General features: G+C 38.3%; 1 protein-coding gene across 1 annotated transcript in view; it reads left to right on the top strand.

The window, feature by feature from the left end:
• LOC121514042 (carbohydrate sulfotransferase 8-like) overlaps positions 1-22,416 on the top strand; it is a 353,781-nt gene that overhangs the window by 69,339 nt on the left and 262,026 nt on the right. Inside the window, exon 2 of the mRNA XM_041794107.1 lies at positions 13,085-13,278. Within this exon, the coding sequence (XP_041650041.1) occupies positions 13,119-13,278 (160 nt within the window). The 5' untranslated portion in view covers positions 13,085-13,118. The remainder of the gene's footprint in view (positions 1-13,084; positions 13,279-22,416) is intronic.

Below are 22,416 nucleotides of genomic sequence, written 5' to 3'. Positions count from 1 at the left end.
CTTATCTAAAGCACAAATGTTTCGTATTTCACCTTTAAAGCAAATTTGAGCCAACTTTTCTGCAAATTTCCAGCTAATTTGACAAACTAACATATTCAAACTCACCAGTATCGGGAAATGTGCAAAATAAAAACTCACATTTACAAACAAAAATACAACTTAAGGTTGTACAAGTCAATGAATGCTACTCACAGAAAAGTGAAGATTAAACAAATCATTGTGTCTGTGTGCAAGCAAGTGGCACCATGCAGTGCAACATATTGCAATTTTCTGAAATATTTGCTGTAAAATCATGCATTTTGCAACTCAAAAAGCCCCCAAAATCCTGATGGTACTGGTTTATAAAGCAAAAATGGATATTATTCAAACACTAAGGTATTTTACCTTTGTGGAGACATGAGACACTGAAGAATAAAGTTGTACACTATAACCATCAGCCTTTGAAAGTAGGTGGAGTGTGCTAACTGGCTCCACAGATCAGCCCACTCACCCCTGTGAAACAGTGCACCAAAATTTGCATCTTCAGGGCCTTTAGTGTCTCACATTTCCTGTAAACTCCTGGGACCCTGGCCTGATACTTTGAGCACTTCACTATTACACCAACACATCTGTTAAGCACACAAACTGTGCTCAAGAGAGATTAAACACAGCTAAAGCTGCCCAGCCAGTGCAGAAAGGACACACAAGTCTCATGGTGTCCCCGTTTCTAATCCGTGAAAACCCAGCTCACCTCAACCTCTACCCAGCTCTGGGAAGATTCATCTGCTGGGAAGTTCATTAAAAGGTCCAGAGTGTCAGAACTAAAGAATGACCACATGAGGATGTGACAACAAGTAAAATCTGGAGAATAACTGCACTCTTAATAGCTAGTTTTAATTTTATACAGGTGAACTGTGTCCTATATACCAGTGCAGCCAAAATGCTGAGTCATGTGCCGTCATTGCTGCAAGAGCCTTAAGCACCATCACACATCGAAGCCAGTTTACATAACTGAAATTCACCCTCATTCATTGTGTATTTCAAGCAGCTGCGTCACTGCTCAACATGGGCTGATATACATAGTGATACAGATCAGGTAGGTGGGGAGTAGCTCCACATTTTAAAAGCTTTGCCTCATCATTAGACCATAACCAGGCAATTAAAGACAACAATGGCATACTGTGAACCTTGTGTAGAATTAGTTTGATTGAAAAGACCCCTCAATTAAAGACCAGTGACCTGGAGAGGCTGCATGACTTACAGGCTGTGAGTCTGTACTTCATAACTATCATGGAGATGGAGATGGTTGAGGACTTGAGGAATACAGTAGAGAGAGTCACGCATTTTAAAATCGATTTTTCTGAATAGGTGTGACTTATATTTCAGGTTTTATGCTTAATGTTTTATGCTTTAATGTTCATTAAAGTGAACATGATGTGCAACAAAAGCTTTAGGCTAAAAGGAGGAGGCTGGGGTGGTGGAGGTGAAGCAGCAGCTTGGTGTGATCAGCATTAATGTGGCTGGGATCAGTGAGAAGGATGCCAAATTTCAATGGGCCTCTGTGAGCTGTGATTGGTCACAAGAGCTGGGAGGCAATAATTAAACCAGCTGGCAGTCAGCTAGTTGCAGCTGGGCGTGTCTGACTACAGCCTCCTGTATGAACTAATGATGAACTGTATCTGAGCAGATTTAATTCAGCTTTTGACAGTCCTAACCTATAGAAATGACCTGGCCCCAAAGCCAGAGCGAGCCCTATCTGACCTTTCTACTACTTATTTGACCTTTCTTAAACTGAAAGTAACTGAACTTCCTGTTTGGATACAGAATAGACATGGCTTTATTTTGAAGACAATAAAGAATTTCAGATAGATTCAAGATTAAGAAATAAACCTAGATATGGAAAAAGGAACTTGTTATGGATTGAAAATTAAAATAAGAGGATAGAACAGTAAAGATATAAATCTTTGACAACACAACACACATTGGTTCAGAGACATTAATTGTCTGAGAGTAACGTTGTTGTATAAAACATAACTGCTAAACACTAAATCCTATCCATTGACTTTTCCCCATTTTGCGGCCAGTCATTTTTCTGTTCCAGTGGCACTATCCATGCCTTCAAATCCTGTACAGAAGTTTCTCTAGCAAACCTGGAACTCAAGTGCCTTCCCAGGGTTTTTGAAGAATCGATCCAAACCTTTAAATCCAAAATTGAAAAACTTTTTATCCATTTTTAATCATTTTTGATTATGTCTGAAGCTAGCTTAGTATTAGCCACCATATTGGTTTTTCCAGACGGGACAGACAGCCCTTTCAATTGGGCCACTACAAAAACAGTACAAGTACTTTTGTAAACAAAGGATTTTTTTAAAGACTTTTTTCACGTAATGTCCTTTTTGGATCCCCAAAATATGAGAGAACATGTTTGTGATGAAAAAAAGTGTTAGTCATTATTGTTTAATGTGTGTCAAGCATAAAAATCTTTGAATTTTAATTTCCATTTATTCTTTTTTTATTTTGTCTTTATAGTACCATAACTTTTTCTTTTTTATTTAAGTGACATTAATGCAGCACACATATTCTTAAGGCCCAGGTTGTCCTGACAAAAAAATATGTTTAGAGTTTGACTGTGCACCACAGGGTTCATGTTTTACCAGCTCTTTAAGACAATAAGTCCAGGCGAGACACAATGGATAAATATAGCTAGGGCTTTAAGGGTTATGGAGTAGTGGTGGACTTATTTAACACCATTGTGGCTGCAGGGAGATGTTTCAGTGGCTAATTGAAGTGTGCTAAAAGTTTTCATAAAATATAACTGCAATTAAAGATAATGCCTGAAGTATGTATCTAAATTAATCGTGATTAATTTATGAATAGTAGCAACACATGTATGTTGGATCAGTAGCACTGGTGCTAGCCTCCTGGCTAACATTTGCCTCTTTTCAATGCTGAAAAGTATCTCAACAACTTATGTTGGGGTTTTGAAGTTCTCTAGAAAGAAGTCTCAGTTGTCTATCATTTGTGCAGACATGGCATAGCCTTTGTTTCTGCGGCCGAATGCTGCCGTGCATTTTGAACAGGCTGTTTTATTTTGAGGAAATAATAAATAAAATGTGTCTTTTTAGTTTCACTGAACTGTTAGCATTGAGGTTAAAAACTGAATAGGTTGTTGTAGCTTAACTGTAACATGGACTATTTTTTTGCCCCTCTTAGGAGCAGCCTTGGCTTCAAATAGTCGCAACGGATGATTCAAGTACAATAAAACCACATTGACAAAACGTTTTATTTTCACGGACAAGAAATATCTAGTTAATTAATAATTTAATAGTATTTTTTTAACTTAATATTCTGTGTATATTATGAATCCTTTTTACATTCTTTTCTTTTGCACAGAAAGGACTGTATTATAGACAATGTCAGTTCTTCCTCACTGAACTTTTCATAGTAATAAGCCATTGTTTTTGCACTGCTAAGTTTTAGAAGGCCATCACAGTTAAAGACTTCCTTTACTGGTTGTTGTAGACTTTTATATAATAAAAGTGTTTGTTTTCCAGGCATAATTTGCATTAGCTTGAAACCAAAATGCATTCGTCTTTGATGTGTTTTCTACATGAACATCAAACAAAGAATCTTCTTCATTACTGCTCTGACACAGAATGGCTCCTCCGCTGCATAAAATGGGACATGTTATGTCATTTCTTGGCGTATACATCTGTTTGGAAATGGAGAACAAAGGCATTGTCTTTAAAAAGAAGTGTTCTTTGATCATAATGAGATGTTTGTGTCAAGTTGCAACAGTTTGCAGGGATTTTGTCTTTATCTTTTGTTTAATCATAGAAAGTAGTCAGAGAAGGAATGCTCTTTTTCAGCTCTGCCCTGCTTCACATCCACTTCAATCACAACATTAAAACTATCCACTCAAACTTCTACATCCACGTTGGGTTGTAAGTGTGGATTATATCACGTGTAATCGGTATGTCTTTTAGGTTCATCGTTCAGTAAAGCTCTCTTGTTCTGTCTCCTATCTCAAGCTTTCATTTTTCTATCTCACTTTTATTGTTTGCTACAGTTCGCAGTAGAATCACACTTTCTCTTTGTTCTTGTGCTTTCCCTTGTGCTTGACTTGAGGAGCAAAAATCTGAGCATAATTTTGTGCAGTTTCAAAAAACAAAGTTTCCAGATAACAGAAACAACTCACTGGTGTTTACCTGACCCCAATATGTGGTACAACACTAAGGTGATGAAACTGTGAGGAAAGATGTGAAAGGAGCCGGAAAACCTTGAATGAATTTGTTTGATAAGGTTACATGCTGTGGTTTTGTAGTGTCAATGTGAATGACAATGGAATATCAAAACTCCGTTGGGTAAAAATAAAGAACTTTCAGCTTTTTATCAGGTGTTTATTTCCAGTGTTTTTACATGATGTAAAAAGACATTAATTTACTGAGATAGTCCCACTTATACTGAACATTTGAAATGCATGTTAACATGCTAGTTCAACCAAAAAGAGTCCCATCATGCATTTAGGACTTAGGCTTGTTGGTATAACTGTAATATTTATACCAAAGGTCAAATATGGCCCAGTTAGTATGCAAACTTCGTTTGGCCTCTATGGAAGATGTCACTTTATGTGACAGAGTCTAGACAGTGTGTTCTCATCACTAGTAGTCACCAGTCTGACCTAACCTTATGTTTCTCTTGACTACTGATGTTAATGTTATGTTACTTCTGTTCTCAGAGTTTATGGTATATTCACATCTTTAAGGGCATCCCTGTCTGTAGTTTACATCCCACACACCAGGTAGTTGCTTATGGGCTTTCTCCTGAACCCTCTACAGCTGGGGTTTTCAAAGTTAGAGAGAGGGTAAGCCTCCTTCGAGAGAACATCCCCTCCCTGTATATCTATCACAACCTATATATCTATATCTATTTCTATTTCTATCGATCCATCTTTGTACAGGGTTGTGCAGAACTTTCAGGCATGTTTGGGCCAAAAACTGAGGTTGAAGTAAGGCTTAGTGGCGAGTTAGCCTGCCTGAGATCAACATCTGATGGGAAAGAGGACTGACATGACAAGGTAGTTCTCTGGATGTCCTTGCATATTACCAGGGGCATGGGAAAATAATCTGTTGGAAAAATAACAAAGTCCACAGCTATAGGGTGAAGTAAGGGGTGGAGAAGAGATGCTGTCAAGCCAGACATTGGCTACTGAGTTTAACACATGTGGGGGGGTTCTCACTTCTCCCCTGAGGTCCTCTTGCACTCCCCAGGGGAAAACCTCAGCTCAAAAAGGATTCCTCAGTAACAAATGTTTTGGAAAGGCAAGTATTATTACAAATGATGTAGTTGGACACATATGGGAATTTAAAGGGAAATAGCAAGTATATCCCTGGCCATAGATGACATACTGGACAATGAGATCCTCCTTTTAGAGGTAGTAACAGAGACTTAACTGGGGTGAGATGGGGAGCAGGGGAAAACAACAAATCTCAGGGCAAGCCACAACTTGTTTCAGCCAATTAGTAACAAGAAGTGTTCGTGCACTACACTCTGACCTCTGATCTCATATTCTCCTGGCTACCCTCCTTTCTCTATATCTTCTAACAAGAAACAAATCTACATCATAACTTCTTCCCATTTTTAGCCTGTTTATCTGTTGAAAAAAGACACTTTGATATTCACTCTGAAATTGGTAGGTATCATCTTGTTAGTTCTCACAATATAAGCACTATTGTGATCATAATGTTCTTGTGGACCAACTACCAACACATGCACTAATGAGCCCTGACTTTTATCACTGACTTGTGATCGCATCACTTGTTTTAGCTGCATCTTATTTCTGAACCGGTTGATATTTTTCAGTGGATGCTCCTGTAAGGCTGATGGAATCACTCCCCTGTGAAATAATAGTGTTGCAATAGGCTGTAATAACAAAAGACTCATCACATACTTTTAATAGTGTACAATTATAAAACAATTTCTTTGATTGCTCTTCAACTTGAAGTCTATTGATTTTCTTCTAATTAAAGTTCCTCCGCATATCAAATCAATACAAATGTCTTTGGTACAAAAATAGGTGACAGATTCTTACATCAAGCTTGAAGACAGAGGCCAGCAGCTGCGTGAAGAACTAGTGCTGCAGTAAAACAGCATCATGGCTATATGCTGTCAATAGCTGTCATCTTAGGATAACGCTGAAATGAAAATGACAGTTTTCACTTGGACAGATGATAATTTAACTGACACTGCAGTGATGTCCATATGAAAGGGAAAAACATCAGAGCTCTTTCTTTTGTGAGGATTTCAACTAGTCATGGCAATGTGAAACCATTAGACTACCTTGAAACCCATTTATTCTGCTCTTTATTGACGTTTCATTTCCATATGAATGTTTTCGGGTCACTCTGAAGGGAAAGCAGAACAGACAGAGATACACATTAGACAGAAAAATACCATTATAAGACAGAAGAATGGGTTTCTCAGTGCAGAGGCATTATTACTAAAAGCAGCCAACCCTATATGTGAAGCCAAAGACACCTTTCTTTATATTTATGTCTCCCTGGTGACTCAAAAGAAAGTGTTTATCGTATCTGTGCAGTGTAGAGGTCATTACAACCCCAGCGGTGAGTATAACACACATAATTTTAGTTTATGAAGAAAGTTTTTCTATGCTTTAGTGTAAGTGAACTCTGTACAGATGGCCATGTTCATTGTTGTTGCATAATGAGGCTGCGGTACCCTCTGCACTCAGCAGAATAAATAAATTGTGAAGACTGAGAAGTTAGTTCACATCTTCTGCTCTCAGAGAAAGAGACCACACTGTGATGAAGAGAAATGCATAGAGGAAAAAGAATGCCTCTGTAATTTTCTGCAACATTTTCATAAGTATAGCCCCTATATGCATGTCTGCAAATCTATTAAGGGATATTTGATTGCTGGGTATGCAGTTAGCAATTTATGTTACTAACTGAGTCCATAAGGAGAAGCAGGAGGCTGTTCTCCACGTGTGGACCACGGAAGTTTTTAGCAAGTTATGAAAGAAACTAAAATGAACATTGAGACCTCTTTATGAGCTGCAGAGGAAACTAGACCATCATGGCGCTCCGCCATAATGTAATCTGTACCACCATAGTCTTGTTCCCCTAGTCAGTGTTATATGTTAGAGACAAAGCTTTGAAACATTTCAGGATAAATATAGACCTTTCCCTGCACTTGTTCCTCTCCTCTTAATATCCACAAAGGATATGTGTATCTATGCTGCTTGCATATATGCATGACCCCCCCCCCATCTCTCTGACTCAAATGCAGGCTGTGGCACATTCGGTACATGAATGTCTAATTCAATAAATATTCTGGTTATATTTTCATTTTAAGTGACAAAACCTCAGCTTGCCAGTGTGTGATTAAGAAGACTGAGCTTCAGTCAGACCTGTCACTTTATAGGAAATATTGTGATATTTATAGCAGATATAAAAAATTAAAAGAAAAAAAAAAAACTTTACAAGCACAAATCCAGTTTGCTAAGCCAGAGAGACAAGAAGAGTCAGTGAGATGATTTTCAGATGATTTTAGTTATTTGTTGGATAATTCATAATTCATTCAGAAATGAGAGAGAATACAGCTTCCATAAACATTTCTGTGATGTGATGTGATTAATTCTTGAGTATCATTAACAAGAGAGGAGGAACAGAGTGTTAATATTGACAAATTATTGCTCTCCAGAATGTGCACTAAACACAGAAATTCAATTCATTTGTCATTTAAATAGAAAAGATAATATGTTTTTGTTTTACTAAGGATTCCTTGATTGGTTTCTAAAGTGACCGGAGGTGGAAAAATGACTTGACTATTGTACTCTAGTAAAAGTACAGTTACTTGGGTTAAATTTAACTTAAGTAATAGTACTGGTCTATAAATCTACTCAAATAAAAGTAACAGATATTTAATTTAAAGTTTACTTTAAGTACAAAGTACTAAGTAGATACTGAGTAGTTGAACAGTAAAATGTGATCTTTCCTTATTGGAAAGAACATCCTTTTGAACATGTTGAAAATACGTGTTATTTGAAAATATGACAAGAGCTGCAGTTACTCTTTAAAATCCATGGCAAGGTTGGTCCTCTCTGGAAGGAACGAAGAAGAGTCAGCCTCATAGCAGTGCAGAATAGGTGAAGAATATACAATATGTAACCTTAAGGAGCCCCTAGCCACAGGTGGGAGCCCTAACTCAGTGGATAACTTCACCCATGGTGCAAATGTTTCTCACATCAAAAAACAACAACAATCCAGTGGAAGCATGACCAAAAGAACCCCAGCAGGGATCACCATACAACAGGAAACATCTTAACACAACTAACACTCGGCCCAAGGGCGTGATGGGAAATTATGCCCATACATTCCCCAAGATTGGAAATCACAGCTGGCGGAGCTTAGATTACTTGACTCTTTACAGAGTTGAACTAACACAGGTGGATCAACACTGGCAAATAGCTCAAACAATGAAGACCATTTCACCCAGAGTGGATTTAAAATCACACCTTAGGAGTTAAAATCAGCTCTGAAATGTTTAAGACAGAGATATCAACACTCACTTTCTGCTGTGTCAAACAGCTGTTTTGGGATGTGATGTGGGATCATTCTCTCGCAATGTGCTACTGTGTAGTCAGCAGAGGTGGAACAGCAGTTAGTAGTAATTGTAGTTTCTTTGAGTTTGACGGTCAAATGAACAAACAGTCAGTAAAGCAAATGACTGGTGTGATCTCTGGGCATAATGAAACCGCCTCATCATGTTGTCTGTACACCAGTCTGTAATCTGCTCTTTTGATATTGTGAATTCTCACCATAACATCATCACTTCAGCTCGCAATATTCTTTGTACATCATGTTTCACCTCCTGAGAAAGCCCCCCCCACACACACACACCCCCACACCCCCACACACACACACCCACAAGGGCTGGTCTAACACTGTGAGATGTATATGGGATCAACAAATCAAAAGATTTAAGGGGCAGTCCACCTGAAATTTCTTCAATCTTTCATCAAGACCATATGTGAAAACGGCTATAGTGAAGGTTAAACATCACAGGTGTAAATATCAGCCTTTGAACTGGCAGCCTGGATAGAACCTGTGATTGAACTGATGTGAATAATTGAAAGCTTTTGAGTTGGAACGTTTAAACTTTATATGTTGTTCTATGTGTGTGATTTGTCTTAAACATTTCTCCCTCTAGCTCATAGAGACAATTTTTTGATAGCTATAATAATGCATCCTCCTCTGAAAAGAGGAGTGGTGTATCTATAATGCATCGGTTCACTATAATGAACCTGATGAGGCTGCATCTGCTCTTAATAAAGCCCAGGAGTCCCATGTCAATAAAATGCTTACCTACATTGATCATTAAGAAAAATGTTGTGTTCATGATGAAGAGGCTATTTCTGTCAGTATTCTTTCTTCATTTGTCTCTCTCTGAACATAAATCAACTTATCTACAATCACTGAGCATTCTTTCACTCTATTGTTCTCATATTTTATTAGTGTTTCATTGTTAGAATTATTTTCTCCCATGTTGAAGCTTTTGTCTCTTCTCTTACTGCTTGCTTCCTTGATTGATTGTTTTTAAGACGGTTATTAGACCATCTGGATTTCTGATTCACCTGTGTATTTGATTTTTCCTTTACCATCTCCGTGTTTTATCACCAACAGAAGAAGTAAGTCGACAGCACAGCTCAAATCCTGACAGAAATAACTCTACTCTGAGCATCTCAGCATGCAACACGTCACGTGTTATCAGACGCTCATTCACAGATTATTTATAACCTCTGGTCGCAACACATCACTGGGTTTTATTTCCTGCACTGACAACACATTTTTGCTGTTAATTTGCATATTAATTTGGAGACAGATGCTGCGCGATCTTTGCGCCGTATGAGCAGAGCTGCAGAGATGATCTGCAGTCATGCCAGTCCAACTGGACTTGTGTTTACACAACTGCATCCTTACAAACAGAGCACAGATTTCTTTATTTGGAGGATTTAGGTGTTAGTTTATCTTGTTGCGGCTTTAATACTTTGGATTCCATGGATTTTTCTTCTTATTTAAATAAACACAGGTGTTGGATTTCAGTAAATCTATTCCATTTTGATTTTTCGTTCTTTGAATCTGTTACCTCAGCTGAACTGCTGATTCACTGAAAACAAGAAGACATACTGCTGTTAAAACACAATAAGAAAGATTAAAATGATATTCTCAGGTATTGAGCTTTTTGTTGCAAATAAGGCGCTACTTTCACAGGATACAGCTGATATCAGTCGGTCATTTTCATTATAGGCATTGACAGCATCCATCAGTCATAATTTGTTCTCGAAAACTAAAACTAGTGAGGCAAAACTGGAAACAGGGGAATACAAAAAAGTTCAAGATCAAGTAGAGGACCTGTTCTTGAGAGTGTGCTCAAAGTATTTTAGTGTTTGTATTTAAAACAGACATGCACAGACTGAAGTTTCTTCAGTTGAATCCAATTCATTTATTTTTCCCAAAATGATGGTACCCCTAGAAAAGTTGTTAAATATTTTGAACATAAGGACGTTAAACTGAGGTGTGTCCAATAATTAGCATCACTGATGTCTTCAAACTTGTCAGTCAGTCTGCCTACATGGACCACAGAAAGCTAAGGTGAGAGTTGTTCCAGGAGATTGGAAAGAAAACTATAAGACATCTTGCAGCTTCCTATGACTACAGCTGCACGTATTATTCAGAAGTTTAAGGTCCACTAGACTGTAGCCAACCTGCCTGGATGTGGCCGCAAGAGGAAAATTGATGACAAATTGGAGAGACGGATAAAACGAATGGTAACCAAAGAGCCCAGGACAACTTCCAAAAAGAATAGAGGTGAACTCCAAGGTCAAGGTACATCAGTGTCAGAACGCACCATCCATCGCTTTTTGAGCCAAAGTGGATTTAATGGAAGATGACCGAAGAAGACTCCACTGTTGAAAGAAAATCATAAAAAAGCCAGACTAGAATTTGCCAAAATTCATACTGACAAGCCACACAGATTCTGGGAGAATGTGCTTTGGACAGATGAGACAAAACTGGAACTTTCTGGCAAGGCACATCAGCTCTATGTTCACAGATGCAAAAATGAAGCATACAAAGAAAAGAATACTGTAGCTACTGTGAAACATGGAGGCTCAGTTATGTTCTTGGGCTACTTTGCTGCATCTGGCACAGGGTGTCTTGAATCTGTGCAGGGTTCAACAAAATCTTAAGATTATCAAGGCATTCTGGTCCCTGGTACTCTCTGCTTCAGATTTTTACAGGTTAGGCACTATGTACAGGCTACACCAGTTCCCTCATAACTCACCGGCTAATACTGATTTACTCTTGTTTGTTAATCCAACAACTAAAGGTATAATGCCCAGCGTCTATAGCCTTATTTCAAATTTGCACTACCCCTCCATGGCTGCTATCAGAATGGCTTGGGAACAGGATTTGAACTCTGCTTTTACTGATGACCCATGGGAATCGATTCTGACACACATACACTCTTCCTCTCAGTGTGCCTGCCACACTCTTATGATGTCTTTTTTTTTTTTTTTTTTTTTTAATTTTATGTCCCTTTAAATATTTCCATAGAATTCAACAGACATTAGTACCTTGATTCTTTGGCTCTCTTTTTTTATTTATCACAGCAAAATGCAGTCTAGTTGCATGATACTTTTGCCAGCTGGTAGATTTAACCCCTCCAGGTTGGTGTTGTCAGGTGTATGAAAAGAAAGGACTCAGGTTGTTAAAAGTTAAATAACTTTTGAACTATAAAATGCCTCTTACTTTTTTTCCCTTTGAGGCAAGCTTTTGTGCCATTCCAGTGATGCTTTGATTACCAATGACTTTAAAGATTAAATCCACACTGGTAGAGGTAATATTGAATGTCTTTTATCCATTTTTGATCTATTTCAATCATGTACTGTTGCTAGCTTGAAGGCTAACTGCTATATTGTTTTACAAGAATGCTTCTTTAGGGGCTCTAAACCAGCAGCAGGCTGTTCCATCTAAGGGTCATGCTGTGGCAAACTGTGCAGGAATTAATAGAAAGATCATGCAGGAGACGGCCTGAACAGTTCATTATGGAGAGAAAGAGGGATAGAGAGCCTGTGATGTGTCCCTCTGTGTCACTGCAGGCAGGAACTGCTTTGAATAATGGCTCAAACACCACACCAAAAAAATGACTTTTTTGTAAATAGGACAATATTTTGATGACTTATTGTACTAACAAAACAAAGCCAGAAGTTTTAACTCAGGTCACCTTTTCATTTTGTTGCCCCAAAAGAACAGGTGTCACTGTTGAACTAGGGTTGAACTGAAAACTGATTATAAGAATTTATCAGTGGGAGACAATCGTGTTATTTAGAAAGATATGCACAATAACAAAGTATGTAAAGTGATACAAGTAATACAGGCGACTTGGCAAATGGCTGATTAAACAAAACAAATAATATTTTTTTATTTGCAGCCTGTGACCTTGAGATGTTTTCAAATAGGATGAGGGTTTATGGAAGTTTGGGAAAGGTTGTTCTAAACCACTATGTGGTCCCTTCAAATTAAATAGATACAATTTTGTCTCTTACTTCTGGGGTAGAAAACACTCCAGTAAAGCTGTGCAATAGAGAGAACAGGCTGTGGTTTCCCTGCATGAAAGAGAATAACTTGACTTCTACATGGTTGTTAGTTATTTTTTCCCTTTGTGCTCTAAGATATCAGAGTTTCAGTTATAATCAAAACTTAAATAAGAAAATGAACATAAATCTGTCCTGATTTCTTCCTTTTCCCTTTGCCATAGGGCAGACTGAGTAGAGAAAATTTTCTCATTTATCTATTTTCAGCAAAGTACTGTCTAATGAAACCTACCTAATAAATATAGTGATAAAGAAAATATAAAGTGATGACCTGAGCATCATTACTGCCTTTGATTGCTATTAAAAAAGGATTTTGGCTTATAATATAATGATGCAGAAGAATGACTGTTCTTATTCTCACTCTTTTTTTTGTCTCTGTCTCGCTTCCCTTCCTTTTCCCATTTTGCCGCTCTCTTCCATTTTCTGTAGAGGTTCTTACATTAGCGCCTGACTGTGTCACATCATGCTGTGGATGAAGTGGAAGGTGGTGGTGGACTCCCTGCGAGGACGGAGAAGGAGGATGCCCTGTTCGCTCTGGTTCCTCCTGCTGTTCGCCGCCGGAGGTCTGGTACTCTTCATACACCAGCGAGATCTGTCTGAGATGGTCCAGCAGCACGGCCCAGGTCAGTCTCTTCATTTTAACCAAGAAAGTTTTCCAAAAGCTTCCTTAGATTAAACTGAGAAGTTGTAGTAGAGTATAAACTGTTGGAATGTGGGGTTGTTACAATTTAGCCAGTATGATTTTACATATTCCTGTCCTTTCATACACTTAATAAATCTGCTTACATCATCATATTTACATTTATATATATAAATTTTATTCTAATGTTCAAATTATAATAAAAACTATAATGGATCAGGTGATCCTCAATTACCAAATCCATTTGTTTACAGTATTAAATAGATTTCAATGGCAAATTTAAATGAATTAGAAAAAGGGATGGGGGACAAAGTCAAGTTCTGTTAAGGACTGATTCTGCATTCAATATTAAACAATGGTAAAAATGTGGGAGACCACAGAAATAAGGACACTTGATATGTTTGATATTTCTAATTCCAGGTCTAGGAGGCCACAATACAATTTTTAGCAGTAAAATAATGGTGTTGACAACACACACTTGGGTTAGAGTTAGATGCGATTGTCGGGCGAGGCAAATCCAGCCTTAAATCAGGCTGAAAACTGTGAAGTGATTGGCCAGCATTAGTAAACTCAATGATGTAACATATGGTGACACCATGCCGTGTCTAGTCAGAAATATAGAAAAGTAAATAAAAAGTTGTCATGATGTGTTCAAATATAATGTAGAGAAAGAGTATTCAAGCTATACCCAGGAATGCAAAACACATAATATTAGTCAACAGTCATAAAGCTTGCTTGATTCAGTTTGCTTAGGGGTATTAAGGTAAAATGAAACCCATGTAACCTGGATAGATATCATACTTATGATTCATAAAGTATGAAGTCACATAGTTATAAAAGAACTGCAGGTGTGGGTGTTTTTCATGCTAAATCACCACTCATGTGAGCAGTAATGGACCACAGCCTGCTTAATGTAAACATGGGAAGGGACATTCATACAAGGCTTGAGCATTTTTGATACACATTTGAAGCCGGGCCTCTGTGCTACCATATATGCACACTTATTCTGTACAATGTATTAATACAGTTATTTTCTTTAATATTCTCTGCTTTCACAACCAGAGGTTTTTTAAATCACTGAGAGGTTGAGGAGAGGGACAAGAATCAGGCAGGTCCCATAGCTCCACTATCCCTTCTTGCTAGTTGTGATGGCTGTATCTTTGCTTTTGAGCATGTTTTGTTTTGCCTGCATCTTCATTTGTTGTTAGCAAGCAGTTATCAAACTCTTAGCAGCATTACTGCAACCTGGACTGTGGTGTGGATACCACATGGAGGCTGTGTGTATCAGCATTCTTTCTCCATTTAGATGTAGTTGTTGTGTGACTGCATAGACCAAACCATGACACAGTACTGTAATTTTAGTCCCGACTTTACCAATAACTTTATTTGGTATAGCACCATCCAGATTTACTTTTTCTTACAGATTTTGCTGCAACTTGGAGTGAGGATTTTTTTTCATGAATGAATTAATCTTTTCTGATTAATTCCAGCTGTTGTTGCACAAAATCTTGGCTTCTTACACTATTTGCTGAGCTATATGATGATGTAGTGTTGATGTATTATGTATCAGACCCCCCTGGATGGGACTGCAGTGTGAGTGGGCGTCCTGCAGCTGTGGCTGCTCAGTTAGAGGTCTGTATCTGTGCAGGTAAACAGAAAACTACTGGACCTAGAGTAGAGAACTAGTTATCCTGTTTCTTTATACTCTGATCGGACTGACTGACTGTGTCTTTTTTGTTTTGTTTTTTTAATCTGTGACTCTTGTCATGGGAACACACAGCTCCAACTCCCTCCTTTTGTTGTGGCAGCGGCTTTGGTGTTATTTGCTTGTTATGACAAAGGAAGTGACATATTTTACAGAGCAAGACTGGAGCGTTCACTACATCCAGTCGATGTGTATGGGCATGTATGTTTGTCTGTGTTGTTTGTGCTAGCTGAGTGTAGTAATAGAGCTATCTCTACTCTGTGAATTAATAACGCATCTGTCCAATCTGATTCTTTTAGGTTCAAATGCAGCACGTTGCCCTATCCAAACAGTGAGACCAAAGGAAAAAAGTGCAGCTGTAGGCAGAGCAATATGCATGTTTGCAGCCGCAGCTTCATCCAGCACAGTCAGGCAAAGCAGCAGCTGTGCTCTCAGCCAGCGGCTGTATACTGTCACAGCTCAGCCTTTCAAACGAGTAATGAGCATTAAATGCATAAAATGTCACACCATCTTTACTCTTGATGGTATTTACGCTGTGTTTCCGTGAACTGTTACCAAATCAACTGTTTCTTTGATTCAGAGGGGAAACAAAAGCTTCAAATGAAGCTCCTCTGTGACCTTTTCCTGATCTCTCAAAGAATAGACAGTTGAATTTGGAAGGTACTGATTAAATACAATGATGTTATTAAGAATGCTTTTATGAATTTGAAATAATATTTGTTAAACAACTGCCTGTGCAATTCCTTTCACGTGGCTGTGTAAACCATTTGGATGAGGAAACACGACAGCTGAATGATTATGGCTTTCAAAAAGCCTGCTAGTATTTACAAACATATAGGCTTTAGTAGGAGTGTTGCCAAAATAACACAACATGCAACAGAACAAATAAGCCCTACAATATAAAACACAATCAATCAGTGCCAATGACACTAATATATGCACAGGAAAAAGAACAAAAGAGTGCAAACACACAGATGCATGCAAAAACACCCCTTCAGACAAATATGCTAATGTATGGCTGCCCTTCAGAAAAGTAACGTACACCTCAAGATACCAAGGCCTTTTGCGTGTGCACGTATGCATCTGCAAACACAAATTACATCAGGACAGTTCACATGTTAATGCATAGGCATGCATTAAACCAATCATTAACACAGGATGCATGAGTGTACACATAGATGTAAAAACACACTCTAAAAGATGCTTTGATTTAAAATGTTGGATGTTTTTTTTTAAAGCTGCATTCAGATTTTAGTTTTAGGTAGAAGAACATTTGTTCCCTGAAATACCCCTGTATTTTTATTCCAGCTCAGTGGCTTCATGGCCAGAATGTCCTCCGTGAAGAGGTCATACTTTCAATTTCCAAATGAAGCCTTTGTCCTCATAAAGGGGCCCTCTGTGCTCCTGCTTTGCACTCAGCATTAAGGAGATTGGGGTTTAAGCAGCCATGATTGAAGAGCGTCCTGAGCGTGTAAAACTAAGCTGCTTCATGTCTCAGAAACAAGAGATCAGCTGCTTGCTTATGTGCCTTTTTGGCTTGTTCTACACTTCCCACCTAAAAGGGAGCAACATGAGTTTCATGTTATTGCTGTTTTTTTAGACCTGTCTGAGCTTTGCATTTCAAAACACTTATGGCAGTGCTCTTCAGGGTCTCAATTCGGATGTTTCCTCCTGGATATTGTGGGGTGGGATTTGCATGGTAACTCCAATAAAATACAAGATGACACAAAGGGACATGATACCATACAGTATGGTACAACAGGACAGGATGTGATGCACTATGATATGACAGGACACAGCATGACATGATATGTTAATAAAATACAATATGATCCAAGCACTGTTGCCTCACAGCAAGAAGTTCCTAGTTTGAATCTCAGTCAGGGCCTTTCTGTGCAGATTTTGCATGTTCTCCTAATGCATGAGTGTTTTCTCTGGGCTTCCACCTGCAGACTAAAACCTGCTTGTTATGTCAATTGGTGACTCTAGATTGGCCGTAGGTCTTAGTGTGAGCGTGACTGGCTGTCTCTATTTGTCAGCCCTGCAACTGACTGGCAACCAGTCCAGGGTGTACCCTGCCTCTGGCCCAATGAGAGCAGGGATTGGTTGCAGCCCCCAGTGACCCTGAAAGGGGATAAGGGGTGAAGAAAATACATGGATGGACAATATGATACAATACATGACAATATGTTACTATACAATACAATACATTACTATACTTCACAATACAGATGGAACAGAACAGGATATGACTGGATGCGATGCAATATCATACAATGCAATATGAAAAAGCCTGACACGATAGTAATACATGATACAGTGATACAGTTGCATACACCATACAATCTGATTAGATACAACACAACAAAGTTTGATATATGATTTATAATTATATGATAGAGTGCTCGTTTATTTGTCTGATTAATATATCACACTCCTCTGCTTGACAATTCATGGTATTAACTCTTCGTTTCCTATTGGTGATTTCCCCTCACACTGATTTAAAAAACTCATATGCCATCGTTTTGATACAGGGAGAGGTCACATGAGAGGACAACCAACATCATAATTTCAATGATTTCAGGAAGCAGAGAAAAGTTGTTATGAATGATGAGCTGGTCCTGTACGTTCTCTGGGGAAAATCCCTCACCAGAAAGGCAAGTTGTGACTCCACAGTGTGTCAACAGCACTGTGAATCATGAATATCAGAGCAATGTCACACTCCACAGTAATAAGAGCCACTTAGCCAGAGTGGAATCTCTCCAGCCCTGTAATATCCCTCTGATTGTCAGATGCTTTCAGACACAGTGGCAGGTGAAACAAAAGCTATTCACAATGACACATGTAGTACAGAGAGACATAAACAAGACTGGTGCACATGTTTTGCAAAAAGATGTAAGTCATGACAGCTAGTGTTTTATATTCATGAAAAATACCAGACTAAGAACCATTAGAGCTTATAAGAAGTTTAGTCCCATATTTGAAGATACTGACATCAGATATATACTGATACTGATGTGTAGCAAGAAACAAATCTATGTTTGAGCCCTTACTGCTATCTGAGGGAGATTTGTCATGTCTGTCATGTTCATGTTTTTTTTTTATGTTTGCTTACTCTTGATCTTCAGCATGCTCATTTCAGAATTTGTGTTAGTATATTAAATCTGTGCACTGTTAACTTAACCCCAAAGGTCTTATATTCAAAGTTTTCACAGAGCGTGTTTGTGATTAGTTGCCCTAACAATCATCCTCGCTAGTTTGTTCTAAAAATCTAGCGTACACCAAATGTTTAGGCATGCTATGCAGTCAAGTGCTGCCATATAAGTGAGCTGACAGCCAGCTAGTTTGAATCTGCTTTAGCCTGGCTTAGCCTGCAAATCTCCTCCACCCCAGCTCCTCCTTTGTAATGCTTATGAATTAATTAGTGTCATTCTGTTGTTATTGATGCCTGCTCTCCTCTGGGCTTATTGCTGCTTCTCTCCTTGCCTCAGGCTTTCCTTTTGGCACAGGAAAGGCAGGAACATGTGCTGTCCCTGCTTGATGCTTTCCATATAGACTCATGGGGGTGTTAAGGTGTATTTCTTGACAGAGTGGTCCTGACTGAACTGTGCATTCTTAAATGTGTTATCTTTTCATGCAGACCAACAAACAACGCCATTCAAATGTTCTGTCTAAGCTTTAATACAGCTAGCCACCACTAGCTTGCTTTAGCTTTGGTTAATGAGCCTGCTCCCCTGGCTTTGTTTCAGGTTTGAGGATGAACAAAGGAATGAAATTTAGCCTTTAAATCACATTTAGAAGTTTATAGAATGAGGAAAAATAAAGAAAAAGTCCTCAATTGCCACAGGTCTGTTGCTTGGGCCTAAAACGACACCAATTTATTTGTGTATATGGTAAAAAATTGCAGTTATGATAAGCTGAGGTTCAAAGCCAGAAGTTCAGCAGAAATTTTGAAATCTGCTGATTCTGATATTGGCCTTTTTAAACTAATACCTGCTGATACTGCTATCGGGCTGATAATATGATGCATCCCTAGTTGATGTTTTACAAGCTTATTACTACAATAAGTCCAATTAAGACAAAATGGTTCAAAAGAAGCTGGGCTCAGAGGGTTGAAGATCTGTTGGACCTGACAGGTGGATGCTGGAGCAGTAAAGGGTTGAATATGAGAGCGCATCACTGCTAGCAATACCAGAGCAGAGGGAGAAAACCGGACATCTTGCAGCCTAAATCCATTGAATAGTGGAGGATGTTTGCTAATGATGCACAACTAGAGTTGTCTGACTGATGTAGCTAGCAGGGGTCACCCCATAAAGGTATAAACATTGTATCTGTGATAGACTTTTATTTCAATTTGGATAGAGTTGTTATTCACATGAGTTTGGCTGTTTTTTATACTGCATAACAGTTTCGCTCTATGTTTCTTACCCTCTGTGACATAGTTTTTAGGACATTTATACAGCCCTGTTGTTTTTATTGTTTTGGAATAAATTACAGAGGTTTATATGCCTCAGCAGCTATGGAGCTTGCACCTTTTCTTGTCTTGTTTCAGTGTAGAGGCAGCACCTTTCATGTTACCTCAAACAGCAGTCAGGCAGCTGTGCAGAAAAAGCTTTAGGTGTTGGAGTGAGCCGTCTACATTTACATGTTTACTATAATTACAGATCTGCCCATCATGTGTTGACATGTTACTGTGAGTGGTTATGATAATCAGATGTGGACTCAAAAATGTTGGCTGTTATGCCAGCTGAGATAATATTTATGATTTCATCTGAAATGTCGAGCAGAGTCATTTGCACCTGTTGAAGTAGTTGGGTAATTGCTGCTAATGGTGCAGTCTCAGACATTTACATGTTGTTAACAAATTGTAAATGGAAAATGTGTCATGCTTGTACAAACATATCAAGCACTCTAATTTATTCAAGAACAATGCCATATAGAGACTGTTGACCTTGGTAGAGACTGAAGAAGTACCATAAATGCTTAATCTGAAATTTTCACCCAGTAGATACATGCAAACTGATAGAATATATTTGTTTAAAAACATGACATGATAATAGGATTATTGTTTGAGAGTTCTGGCCCTTTTATTCTACATAGAAATAATGTGGTCGCCATGAGTGACAGCAAAATCCCTCCCCCCTGTGGAGTCCAGATGACAGTCCAGATCAGTGTTAATTTTGGCAACTATTTTTAATTTTAGTCTTAGTTTTATTCTTTAAATGAAATGTCTTTTAGTTTTAGTCACATTTTAGTCATTTCTATCCTTTTTAGTTTTAGTCTAGTTTTAGTCATCTTACGAAGACTAAACTTACTTTTTGTCAGTTTAGTCATCGCAGATCTATTTTTGTTAGTTTTGTCTGGTTTTTGTCATGGAAAAAAAGGCTGTTGATGAACGTTTTTAGTCATAGTTTTAGTCGATGAAATTAACACAGATCCAGATGGTGTCACCTCAGTCTGATGAGATGATAACGCTGTTGAAAACCACAGATTGGGCAGCACTGGGAGGGTGGAGGATTGCAGATAATAATGGCATGCATGAAAAATCACAGTGGCAATTCAAGTTCTTCTGACTGGCTTACAGTGAGGAAGTAGGGCAGGGCTATTGGACAGATGTGATCAGGTGTTGAAAACAGCCGATGACTCAAGGGAAATATGAGTGAGTATCCATGTGGGATTTAATGCAGCATAATACGAAAGTGAACAACAGAACCAGCAAGAAGAATATAGTACTGTGTTAGTCTGTATAGAATACTCACCCTGACTTTTAAGAGCACATTTTTTCTCCTAAAGGAAATTATTTAATCAGATACATATAACATACAAACGCTGGTTAAACAAGGTAGGTCATTGTTTTCCATCCCTCTTCTCTAAACACACCCAGCAGCATGTCCTACCCTGCTCCACACAACTCTTATTTTAAAATGCTTCATTCAAAGTGAGTGCAGTGCTTAACAAATTCATTAGACCACCTGTCTCAGAGACCATCCAGCATGATGAAGTGCTTTAATGCGGACTCTTTCATTTTCAGTGAGCTCTCCACGTTTTACCATTTTGAACAGGAATGAGGGACTTCAAACTGAATTCATCTTTTTATACCCAAATTTGAGCTGGCTAACTGAGCTCCTCTGAGAAGTCAGAAATTGATCAAGCATAACATTCACCCACTAAAACTCATTTTTCTGTTCAGGAATGCAAGTAAATAACTATAATTTGACATGTTAATCAAGAAATATTAATGTGCTTTACTATTTGTTCAGTTTTTTTGTAAATCACTAAATTTGAAAATTCATGGATAACAATAATAATTATATTTTAGCATTAAATATATCATTTGAGTTAAAGAGCTTCTACATATTGGTGTATTACCCATTGCAGAAACATAAAAAATGATTTTGGTAATTACCAATGCTGTTGATTTAGGGCAGCTGTGGCATAAGCCTTACTGTGGGTGGTGGTCTAATAAATTATGTTAAGCACTGTACATATCGACTATTACTTTACTGGTCTTAGATGGTGATCTTGTATGGATGAAGTGGTACATGGATTACCTAAATCTCAAAGTTGGCATCATAACTCAGTCTCAGTGGTCTGTTAACGGGACTTAAGTCTCCCCCTGGCAATGCAGCTGTGAGTGACATCTGGCCTCAGTCAGGAGGTGAGGTGAAGTGTTGGATAGCTAAAAATAACTCAATATGTTACTGCATTACATCCTGAGAAAAGAAGCTTGTTACCTTACTATATTACCGACTGAAAGAGAAATGTGTAAGAGTATTACTACTCATTTTACTTGTCAGTAAAAATGGCATTTGGCCAGATAGGCATCTGCCTGTGTTTAAATAGACTCTAGGGTCTTTCCAAAGCTTAGCTTAGGGCCCACAACTACAGACTTATAACAGAATAACCTACGTAATAACCTTTAACAGCTTTCATATGTTCACAACCAAGCAACAAGCAGGCATGCAGTATTACATATCAGCTAAGTGCATTACGAACAGACTGTTTGTAATTCTGAATGCCTTGTTAAAAGGGTACTGAAGCAAGGTTGACAATACAACAAGAGCTCCTGAACTTAGTCTATGATAATGTTGTTCTTATCATAGATTGTTGTTCTCCCTTTGGGGATCATTCCACACAGTAATGCAGTCGTCTCTGCCATCTCACTTTCTCAGCAAAATACTTGGGCATAGTGACACAGCTGTGTTTTTACGCTATGTGCTAACAGGAGGGAGAGAAACAGAAACAGTGCATATGCTTCAGTGGCTTTTTTTCTTTTGCTTGTGATGACAAAGCTACTAAACGAGAGACTACTTGAATTTCACTTATTACAACCAGAAGGTAACCTGAGTGCTCTAACACTTTACTTTGCAATGTGTTTCCTCCAACACTGGCCATGACAATACACTCACTTTACCA

Source organism: Cheilinus undulatus, linkage group 1, assembly GCF_018320785.1.
Source record: "Cheilinus undulatus linkage group 1, ASM1832078v1, whole genome shotgun sequence".
NCBI lineage: Eukaryota > Metazoa > Chordata > Actinopteri > Labriformes > Labridae > Cheilinus > Cheilinus undulatus.
This window is presented reverse-complemented; position numbering and strand designations above follow the sequence as displayed.